Source organism: Cuculus canorus, chromosome 1, assembly GCF_017976375.1.
Source record: "Cuculus canorus isolate bCucCan1 chromosome 1, bCucCan1.pri, whole genome shotgun sequence".
NCBI classification, from domain to species: domain Eukaryota; kingdom Metazoa; phylum Chordata; class Aves; order Cuculiformes; family Cuculidae; genus Cuculus; species Cuculus canorus.
Genome location: NC_071401.1, coordinates 14,145,149 through 14,157,397, shown reverse-complemented (window position 1 = coordinate 14,157,397; position 12,249 = coordinate 14,145,149). Strand labels below are relative to the sequence as shown.

At 36.2% G+C, this 12,249-nt stretch overlaps 1 protein-coding gene across 4 annotated transcripts in view; it reads right to left on the bottom strand.

Moving 5' to 3' along the window:
• The window catches only part of GRM5 (glutamate metabotropic receptor 5), a 259,071-nt gene that overhangs the window by 59,437 nt on the left and 187,385 nt on the right, over positions 1 to 12,249 (bottom strand). For all 4 annotated transcript variants that reach the window (XM_009566394.2, XM_054053695.1, XM_054053704.1 and 1 more), the window contains one exon: positions 2,446 to 2,681. In XM_009566394.2, coding sequence (XP_009564689.1) covers positions 2,446 to 2,681 — 236 coding nt within the window. The remainder of the gene's footprint in view (positions 1 to 2,445; positions 2,682 to 12,249) is intronic.

Genomic DNA, 12,249 nt, shown 5'->3' with positions numbered 1-12,249 from the left:
TTGCCTTCTGGTTCAAAAATAGGTTTCTATTTCTGTACAGCTTTTCTCAATAAACTCAATGTCTTTAATGGGAATGCTGAAAAATACTTCCAGCAGCTTTTTTTTTCTTTTTTTTTTTCTTTTTTTTTTTCATATGCAGCTGCTGGAGAAAAGAATATATTCCATTAGATGAACTAAAGGGCACAATCCTGTTTTGTTATGAGGATAAATTATAAATCTTAAGCAGCACTAATATATTCATCAGTGTGCAGAAACTGTCAGGATGGTCTATGAGATGATTGTGACCATCAAATGCATGTATTAACTTTACAATCTTGACATCTAAACTGAGGGAATTTAAGACTCCAAACTTCATGCGCTTGAAGTGAGGAAACCAAATATGGATTTCAAAATTGACATAAAGATATGATTTTCAAAGTCATGTGTAACATGAAATGGGGTAGAAAACAAAAACTGCCATTACAGTCTCAAAAATTCATATTAATTATAAAGTTAAACTCCCACAACGTTGTCTAACTTCAGTGTTTATTCACTTTAACATACACCTCTGCTTAATTTTAGGATTATTATGAGAAAAGCAGCATAGACGTCTTAGCATTTATAACACAAATAAATCTGAATATCATCTTTCTGACCAGCCTTTGAATTTCCTTTATATGGATTTTGACAGATTTTAATTGCTTGCTCTGCATAGTATTGATAATGTGGGGGATTCCACAGCTGTATTAACAAATAAGTATAACTACTATAACAGCTATTATAACCTTTTTTCTTGTTCTTACTATGGCTATCGTGGCCCAGTGCTGAATGCAACAATAAAGCCAAAGGAAAAGTAATTAGAAATTTTGGGAAATATTTGGGAAATCAGTTCTTTCTGAGTTTGATGTTCCTAGATTTTAGGAATCTATTTCAGTCATGGCTCATTCAGGATCTCCTTGCAGGAAACCTTCCAGTGATGAGTGCTGTTCAAACCGAGCTATTAAAGTTTATAATAAAGTTGTCTCATGTCCATGACAGGGTCACTTCATGTCTAAAATAATACCCCCCTGCATCCCCAAGATACTTTTTTTTTGTGGTGGTGAGTTGTATTTTAGGCATTATAAAAGACTTTGTAGGCTCCCATGTTTCACAGTTCCTGATCTTTCAGATAAAATAGAAATTAGATTCTCCCAGTGTTGGTAAAAAGTAAGTTAAAAAAAAAGAAACCCAGCAAAGTCAAGTTGAAATGTTGCTGCTAACACAGCTTAGTGATAGAAATCAGGTCTTTATGGTCTTTATTAGCCTATTTCCAGCCATGTTCACTGTACTGATATCTCAGGGAAGAGATTTACATTATTGTGGCGAAATCAATGGAGTTTACTGCTCAATATGCAGTACCTGTCAATAATACAAATAAAATCTGTCAGGCTGCGATGGGAGAGTAGCACAAGAGAAATAATGGAGAAAAGTCAGTTGAATTGTGAAGGTGCACACTGAGATATGGGATTCCTAGACACAACTTCCATGTCAGACATAAACTTCCACTGCAACTTTGTCCAATTCAAAAGAAAGACTTATGAACATTAAGTGGGGCATAAGTGGAGTTTTGTGTTATGGTAATCCAAAACTTTTATCCTTAAAGCCATTTCTTGTTCTCATGGCTGTGTGGAGGGTATTGACATTTTTAAGATGAAAGGTCCCTTGGGGGTTAGACCTGTGGCTGGGTAAATGCACAGCATGGCACCATCTTATGCTGCAGCATTGGCAGGATACCTGCTGTCTTAGTATTGCTTGGCATCTCAGGAAATAAAGAGTAATTAACAGAAGTAATAAAATACTCAGAAAAATGCACCATATACTTCTGGGGGAAAAAAGGTTTTGCCACTGTTCTACAAAAATGACAAGATGTTGTGCCAATTTTTGCTAAAATCAGTTCAATGTGATGAAAAAGATCATTTCAAAATGGCATTTTCTGAAATGATTAATGGCTGAAAGAAAACCTAATGAAATCTTTCAGACCAGTTAGTCTTCTATCAAAGTACACAGCTAATCATCATTACTTTATGGACTTCAGATAACTTCTAGTATATTAAGTCTCTCATTTCTCCTGTGAGATAAAGCAATGTAATTAACCCTGTGGCAGAAAAGATGCGTTGAATTTTGTATTACAACACTTTTGAAAGTTTTTAGATGTTTAGATGTGGAGGTACAGTTACATAAAGTTTTTCAAATATGGAGAGAAGTTAGGTACTGAGGCACTACCTTTTTATTTCTTCAGAGATCTGAATACTTTTCAAATTTTGGTTGTTGTCATTTGGAAAAAAAAAAATATTTCAATTCCAGCTTCTTCCCTTCCTTCCCTACTTGCCATTCCACCTGACCAGACGGCATCAATTCAACATGAGCTCTTTACATCAGACCTTTAGTCATGCTGTTTTATATGGTAGAAGTAATAAATTCACTTACTTGTGCAAGTCTTGTTGTATTTAGGGTTCTCTTGAGGAAACCCTTCCAACCTGCACTGGAACCTGTGCTGCCAAAATTCCTGAAACCATGGATTTCGATGATTGGTTTCTGGCCGAAGCTCTAGGTAGTAATCATCAAACCATTTCACATCAGGAGACTGGAGCTTGATTGTTATTCCACCTACTGCTTCACGCTGATACCCCTCTGTCACGTCGTACCTGTCTGCCCAGCCATCACTGCAGAAATAAATGAAATAGAGACATTAACCATTCAATGTAGTAAGAAAAGACCTTTCTTAAAAATAAAATGGAGCTGAAAAACATCCACACTTGTATTCTGAATGGTGTTTAGTAAAGTACCTGTTAATACCTCTAGTAGAAGAATTCAGTGTTTTTCTTTCCTTTACGTTTGTTTGTCATTGGCACCTTCTACTTAAACGACATATTCTTCTACCTCCACGTCAGGTAATTGAAAGATCATTAAAAACCATAGATCCTGAAATCTGCCATCTCTGCATTGCACTAAACCTTACTGAGTTCTATGGATAAAATCTTGAATTCAGTGTTTTGCTGACACCAGGATGATACTACTCTTACCTGAGAGTGAGTGAGTGAGTGACCTTGAGGACAGGACCTCTTACAGCGTGCAGGGCAGGACTGTGTTGCAGGCTGTGTCTATACTGCAAAATGGAGCACAGCACAAAGAGCCAGAAGCAAATTTTGAATGGGTTGACACTGCTGAAGCAGAAATACCACCTCAGATACTAAGACAGTAGGCCTTGCATGTGAAGTAATAAATCCTCTCTGCAGACACGACTAATGAAATTGGGCAGAGCACCATGCAGATCCATGTGCTTTTTCAATTTCTTGGTTGCTGATGGCTGGAGTATCATGAACTTGTGTGACACTGTCCCGTGCACAGAATTTTAATCCCCTTCTGTTAACCTTTCCACTCGCAAAACCATGACCATAAGTAGTCAGAAGTGACTGAGAAATCAAAATGACACAAACTTTTCAGTGTAATTGCCCCCTCTCTGGTTTGACAATGGATTTTCTTGGAAGAACTGACTTTTACAAATTTTTGTTCAACTACATTAAAAGTGTACATATCTCATTAAAGCACTGCAGATTTCTGTTGTTTTAACACGAACATCATATTTCAGTTTTGCAGAAGCCTCAGGTTTTACAGTTTCAAAATTGTAGAAGAATCTCAGACTGGGCTTCTTCCCTTCTAAAGGGCACTGATGACTATAGAGAGAAACTTTAAATCCTAAAGGTTGAATAACTGAAGAAAAGAAGCTTAATTCATCTTATTTTAAAACTTCATGAGTTCTTTAAAGCTACCCCTAACTATTTTAAGTTAGTCACAGTACAACTGGTGAAAGTGACCTTTACCTGTATTCAATTGTTCTGTTTTGATCATCTGCTGCCTGGTTTAAACTTTGCTCCTGTATTGCAGAGCATGAAGGAAATCTGCTGCAGTCACTTGGGCCCCAGCACATTCCCCATTCTCTACATGGGGACTCAGCTGCCCTCACACAATGCAGAAATCAGCCCGTAACTCTTTCTGCACAAGACACTCATTTCATGAAGACTGGTCTCTTGACTACATCTTATTAGCACAGCTGCAGTGTCAATAAATAGCAGCTTCACCAGTGGCAAAAATACTATCCAGTGTCTGGAATGAAAATGACAGGACTATTAAAAATAATTCAGATTTTAAATGCACTAATTTACTCAGCACAAAACAGTAAAATATGCATTCCTGAAAGGAGAAAGATGAGCACTGATTTTCAGTTCGAATACAGCATTCGGAAAATTTACCTTCAAGCTTAGATGCAATTAGGAATGAAGAGAAGCATTAATGTTCCCAGCCACACTCAGGAGGCTCAGTACAGGCAAACACTCCCCACCTTCAGTCAGGACCATTTACTGGATGAAGACTCAGAAACATTTATGAGTTGTTTTGTGAAAAAAGCTGCAGAAGGCTTTCAAAATTTATGAGCAATTTAACCTTTTCTTTTAAACATCCATCTTAATCTCTGGCAAGTTTTTAAGGAGTTTTATCCAGCCTTATAAAAGCTGTCAGATTTTATGAATGCAGGAAGTGACAGGTTCTCTGTAGTGTGTTTTGTTTGTATTTTAAATTAATAGAATTTAAGAGAATTAGAGCTGTGCTGTCAATATTCCAGCTTTATGAGCTCATAAACAACCTGGAAATAAACTATTTTATTTTAATTAATTTCTTTATCATTATTCATAGGAACTGTTTTGTAGATCTAATCCAGCAGAGTGCTGTAAAATTCACTTTCTGAGTGGTTGTCACCTCTAAGAAAATTTACAACAGAGATACTATTTTATAGCTTTAAGCTATTAAAAAAGATAGAAATAACTTCATGTTATGTAACCCTCCTTCTTAACTTCTCTGCAGAAGGATTTCTTAATTCAACAGATCTGCTTTTCATTCAAATAAGTGTTTCAACTTGCCTTCTTGGGTAAAAGGCTTTTAGGAGAGTTATGTAAAATATATAATCAAAGTGTGTATTGTAGAGGCAACAATGTAGAGATAATGTCTCAGATGGACAAGGAGGCAAAGCAAATGGTAAACTAATATCTAAAGGCCAGTGAAAGTGGAGTAATAAAACAAGCTTGCATGAATAAAGACATCAGTAGCATGTGATACTTAAATTCTACACCCACAATAGAGTAGCAAAGCTTATGGATTGTTGACAGAATATAGATGCATTTATATCTGACCTCAGTAGAGTGTGAAAGTAAGAAAGATGGGGACAGAGAGGGAGATATCTTCTTATTTTCATACAATCTTTTCTGTTGCTCTTTACACCTTCTTTCTTCTCTTAAAGGTGTAACATTACTACAGTAGCAGGCAACATCGTTGTACTCCATTGGCTTGCATTAAGAAAGGCTCAAAAAGGTATTACTCATTGCTAAAATCTGCCACCTCAACTGAAGAAAAGTACTGAGGCACCACCAGAAAAAACTGTAAAAAACTGCTCCAACTGAAGTCCAGTATAATCTCCACTCTCACCCACAGAAGTGGAGAGGTGCACAGGTTACCACTAATGCAGCACAGGACTGTGTGCTGGTGAAAGAGATGGTTCTTCACGTTATCAGTGGGGTGTACATGATAGTTAGGTGAATAAGTGGTTAAGAACAGCCTCCTCACAGGTAGCAAAATAAGGACAGATGAACAATATTTTAGTTATGATTATGGAGGAATCCAAAGAGACTAAATAGGTCATGGATATCCTGAACAGGTCACTATGCAAGTTCATTTTTTCTCCCTTGCATGGACATTGTTCTTTCCAACTTTATTCTGATTAAGTGATTAGGTGATCCTGATTATTAGAAATAGGTGGTCTAGTTTTTTAACTAATGGGCAAATGTCCCTTATGTGATCCCACCAAGGCTTAAAGATCCAGTTGCATGTAAAGAAAACTTGCTGTGAAAGAAAGCAGCAATTGCACCCCTGCAGCACCAAAAGTAAAAGCTCCTTGCTGAGATATCAGGTGTATGCAGTATTGCATATATCTCATTCATCAACCTGCAGGGATAGAGAGCTATCAACAATGTAAGAGGACTATGGCATGTGCAGATCTGGCTGTCCTCAATATTACATTCATATTCAACGTAGTGGGGACTTTTCTTTCAAGATCATGACATGTTTTCCCTTCAACCAGTTCTTTAGTGTTTATATTCTTGGCCATCAGACTAATGTCCAGTGTTTTTTGTTTAAAGACTGGTGCTGTAATACAGAATAGCAATCATACTGTTCAAACAAAATGTAACATTTTTGAAAGTGTTTCTAAAACAAACAAACAAAAAAAATGGAAGGAAATACCATGTAAGAAAATCCTCGTGCACCAAAGAATGAAAAAAAAGGAAGGAAAAAGGGGAAAGCAGCTTTTACTGTTGCAGTACTAGCAAGAGATGAACTTGAAACAGGAGGCCATTATCATAAAACTCTTTATCTGTTATCATATTTCATTTGCGTGTGTACATAGTCCCAGCTGTTTTTTGAAGGATATGCCAAGGTGATGGAGATTTTAGTGAAAAAATATCCTCCAGCGAACAGAGGGGACCAATCCTATTCCTTTGTTAAAGATCTGTTTAGTTTACTCACAATAAATCATAACGTATTTTTATATCACAGAATGGCTCAAAAAATAACAAAATAGAGAACAGTATTTAGAAAACTTACTAATGAGTAAATATAAACAAAGTAAAATAATCCAAAGATAATTAATTAAAATGATAAATAATTTAGATCATGACTACATATACAATTACTTTTAAACTTCTGAAAGAAAAAGTAGAGCCAAATGAGATCCTATTTAAAAGACTGGGTTGCACATCTGTGATCACTTCCTTCTCTGCAATTTCTCACTTTTCTCCACCTCCTTCTCTGCAATCCTGGATACCAATAGTAGGGAATAAGTCTTCAAACTCTTAGCTGAGCATACCTGAACAAGTAAGACTGACATTGGAGGACCAGTGTGTATTGTTATACCGTATGTACATAGAAGACAGAGGTGCAGGCTTTTTAGGATGTTTAGATTTTTAGAATTTTTAGAAAAAAAGTGAGAAATTTGAATGTGGCTTCCTGGATTTTCTGTATTTTGTCCTTTCCCATCCTTTCCTATCCTTTCCCATCTTCCATGTGAAATAGCCAGAACCAATAAGATCTTCCCCAGATGGGTGGCACTATTGTGCCAACTTCAGTCCATTTTACCTATCCACTAGAGGGGTTGTGGGAGGAAAGAAAAGCAATCTTTGAAAATAAAGTGTTGATACTCTAAAAAGATGAGAAGGAGGACAGCATCTATTATAAATAAATCTCCACCAGTTTGAATGAAATCTTTTTGTTTCTTCTGGAATCACCATGAAGGGAGGAGAACGATCAGGTGAAGTGCAGTAGAGAAGCAAACTCACACTTAAAGCATAATGAAGAGGTCATCAGAAAGACACTTAATGAGTGTAAAGACCATTTAATTTGTATGATATGATGGCTGCTTTGGGCTCATACAGTGTTGTCAAGAAATTGCTTGCCCTCCTGAAAAACATTTACAACAAGGTGAAGTTAGTCAACCCTGGTTAACAATTACTTAAGCCTTTAATTCTAAAAAAAGTCTTCAAAAAGAAAAGGTAGATATGAGATGACCACATACATACCACATCTATTTGGTAAGTAGCCTTATGATCAACAGTACGCAGTATACCATTTATGTCAATCTGCTTGTCAGGGATAACAGGGACTTGCAGAGTACTAAACCATTAGAGTGGTTAGCAACAGAGGTAAAGATTTGACCAAGAAGTGGGAAGGTGGTCTAGGAAACAGTCTTGATTGAATTAACTGAAGATTTATAGCTTAAGAACCAAACATTATAGTAGAGAAGAGATGTGATAACTGTCTTCAGATACAGCAAAACCTGCAGCAACAAGATCATAATTTCTTTATTGTGTTAATGTAAGTATTCATAACCTAAACTGGAAGACTCATTTTAGACACCAGGAAAATATTCCTCACAGTAAAGAATATGAGGAACTAAAATATCTTGAAGACTCTTGGGTTTGTCAGAGAATAAGTTAGGCAAATATCCACCTGATATAAATGACCCTGCCTTGATGAAGAAAGGATGGTAAGCTACATGGCTTCCTGACAAACGCTGCCCTGCAATTGTATTAGCTTATGTTGAGGCTTGATATATGTCTGAGAATGACGATTTTACAAAACCAAGTGGATCATAGAAAGAATGCAAAGAAAGTTAAAATACTGTCCCTCCTTCATGATTGCCCTAAATTCTCGTGAAGTTTTCCCTCACTACTTTTCTAATCATTGTAGTTTTTCTTTCTCTGCAGTTGCTATGAGAAACATCAACAAAAACAGAAATTGATTTAGTAGTTATTCTATTTGACTGCACACAGTTAATTCCAATGATGCAGTCAGAGTATGCAGGAGTGTGCAACATGTGCACAGCAAAATCAGGTTTCCTGTAGAGAGGAAGCACTGAAATTAATCATGCAGGAAAACACTTCTCCGTGCACAAGATGAAAGAAACAAGGGAGTTCGACTAGATGACCTGTAAAGGCTCCTTCCAGCACAAGGCATTCTATAATTTTATGGTTGTATCATTCTATGGTTCTGTGACTAATGCTAAACCAGCTGCAACGAGGTAGGTGGACATCCAGACTACTAACTGGAAGAGGTGTTCCTGCAACAGCTCTTCACCAAGTTACATATTTTCTCTATAGCTAACATGATGGTTGCTCTGTCTTTTTACACTAGGGAGATACAGCATAGAAAGCTGGAGACACGTTTACTAGTGGTCCATTAAGTAACTCATTGTACCAAAAGTATCTTTACAGTTATTGGCTCTAGGCAAACTTTGATCACTAAAATGTAATGAGTCAGTAACACTGAACTATGGAAAGCAAGCTTTAGGATCCCTGCCTGGAATATTCAGCACTCATTTATAAGCAGCTGCTTCTAAGATTACACAAAATGCTAAGAGAGACATGTATACAACAAAAATAGAGTCCCCACCCTCCCTTTTGTACACAGTTCCACTTATTTTCTAACTTGAAAATACAACAGTGTCTTGGGATCAGTTGATCTGATTTCTTTTTCTCTGAAGTCCTTCCCTCTTAAATTTATAGCTAAAGCTATTTCAGTTAATGAGTACATACATTAGGCTATAGACTGGTCTTTTTTTGTTATGGAAAAGTTTGTTTCCAGGCCACATAATGATGATGGAAACTGCTGTTCTGCCCACAGTAGTCACTCTCCTGCCAAAAATTTGACCTGTAGCATTTGAGAATATAGCTGAGATTTCTTCTCCACCTGTGTAGGAGTTTCGCTAAAGGGTCACCTTTAATTTTCCTTTCATTGTATTTCTCTGCCCTTTCAGGTTTTTTTCTGTATCTTAAAAGCTCCAAAAATACTAAAGAGTCCTCGCGCTATTCTGCAAAGTGCTGCCAGTCTTGCAAAGGTAAATTTGTTTGGTTAATATTGGGGAGGGTGGAACTGCTTTTGGTGAGCAGCTGTGAATTGTTGCATTCAGATTAATTCATTTTGTAATAGCCGTGTATGCAATGAATGGAGACTCTTGTCATGCTGCCTGCCTTTTTTTAGATTGCAATTCTTCATCCTTTCCACAGATATTACAAAGATAAATTAATTCAAGGGTAATTCAAAGCAAATAAATGAACTGATTATTTTTAGGCAGTATGACACACTGTTTTCTACAAGATGATATCTAGAAGAACTAGCTATGCAGTGAATTTGGCAGATACCTTGCACAGGGGATTACTGGTACTAATTACTTGCAGAATATCCAAACTTCCCTAAACTGAGAAAGGTTGTGATGGCAACTTGAGAGATTCGCTGTCTATAGCAACATCTAATTTGCATGAAAACAGAGTTTTGCAGCTGTCTGCATACGTAGTTCAGAGCTGTGAAGTAATTCAGCCTGACTGTAGTCCATTCTACAAGAAAGCATAGTTTTTGGTATGTGATGTCCCTACTTCACACTTGCAAGCTCTCAAGCTGATCAAACTGAACAGAGGTAATTTTATTCATACTTTCAAATTGTATTTGCTGTCCCCTAAATTGAAAAGAAATTGGACTGAATGTTACCCCATATGAAAATGAAGAAATTTGACTTAAGCAGCATTGTCCCTTGATACCTGAATTGAAGGAAAATGTTTGACATATTAACAGGCAGAAAGGCATTTTAGATGCCTAGAAAACTTTATAAGGTCTTAAAATATTTTTTCCTAAGATATGATGTAAATTCGTGCTACAATTTAAGTCCCTTACTTTTTTATTGCCTTCATTTTGGAGCAACTACTTGCATAGAATTTCAGGTTTGTTTAGATTAATTAAACCCAGTTCTTTCCAACTTTCATTTCAAGAGCTGTTTTCTAGACTTGCTATCATACTGGGTCTCATTCTTCCTAAAATTGTCTGGCTGGGACTTGTCTGCAGATGGTGAAAATGCTAATCGTGGTGAGGGTGTGACCTGAGTGTGGGTACCAATAAGCACCAAAATGAGAGCTCTGTGGACTAAAAGTGGATTCTCCTTTTGTGTTTGTTGCAGACATAGAGATGTCTTATCCCAGGTTAGGGACCCTCTTATGCTTCTCTACATTCCCATGCTAAAGTCTTTAGGCTGTTCCTGTACTATCACCAGCCTTCTTTCTGCAGAAAGAACAGCTAAGTCTCTAATGAGGGAGTGGAAAGAGGAAGAAAGTCTGATGAATGGTTACTTTTCATTATGATATTGGAAAAAGAGGAACAGGAACCTTTTTTTCAGGATTCATGTAATATATGTAACTGCAAAAAGAGAGAGTAAAAGCGAAGGAAGGAGTATATGTTGTAGGAAAACCAACAATTTATTTTGGAATTGGCCATCAGACATCAGAACTGCTCCTACCACTGCTTTTGTTACAGAGTAGGAAGAGTGCTCCATTTCCTTGAAGTGTATTTCCCAAATACAACAGCAGCTTTTCTTTTCAACAATATTAATGCTGTTGACTCATATTTATAATTCACTTTAAGCTCCTCAAACTGCAAACTTCTCATAATGACAGCCAAAAAAACACCAGTTACATAATGTCAGCAACAGAAGAAAAACAGGAAGGAAAAAATGATTCATCTATGAAATACTTCTACATACAAATATGTATTTGCACTGTGAAATTTCTGATTTTTATTTTTCCCAGAATGCCTGACTTCAGTATAGCTCCTCAGGCACTAAAATGCAAAGCACAATGCAATGCAGTGTTGCGTACCTGCTTAGCCTATATAAGCAAATGCAAAAAAAAAATCATGTGCAGAAGTCAGGTCCTGGCAGAAATTATAATCACAATCATAAAGTCTTGAAACTATCACAAAGCTATTTTCTTTGCATTCCATCCATTTGAATTGGAAACATCTCTGGGATGATCCTGAATGCAGTAGAATCTTCTACTCAAACAATATTGCCTTTTACTCACAATTGACTTTGTTTGCATTAATTGAGAGGATTTTTCATTATATCAAGTCCACCAGGAAAAAAAAACGGTTTATTCAGAATCAGAATTACCTCGTGTCAGTTATTTACTGGGGCTGCCGCTAGTGGAATGATTCTCCATTAAATATCCAGGCGCAGCTTTCACAGATATGCAACAACAATGTTCATGATAAATTCAAATACAATCATGAATGAACAGATACCAGAGACATCCTCACTACTTTAAAAATATTTCAGAAATGGGTAAAAAAGAGGTTTAAGTAAAACCATACACTTACCTGACAGAAAATGTAATAATCATAAATATATGTATATGCATATGTGTACGTATCTGGGTAGGTTTACATAAATATGTATTTATTATTTTATGGATATGTATTTACAGCATTTTTAGCCTGAACAAAGTAGCGTGTGATAGGAAATCACGTCTGTATACCAGCAAATATGTGCTTTTTTATATATATTTGTGAAAGGGTTAAACCTATAAGACATCCCTGAGATATAATTCTAAATAACATCTGAGATGTTACATCTTATTGTTTCTGTAGAAGAATATTTTTAATTGTAAATTATATACTTTTATATATATACCATAAACTTTGGATGTATAAACAAGGAAAGAGTATAAGTAGCTCGGTATATGCAGGCACACCTATGTATTCTAAAGAGGTGAAACCATAAAAAGAAAGAGTTAAAAAGCCATTCAACACAAAATTAAATTTAAAGAAACATAATTGCATGTCATATTTCAGCAGTTAATTTTAATATTA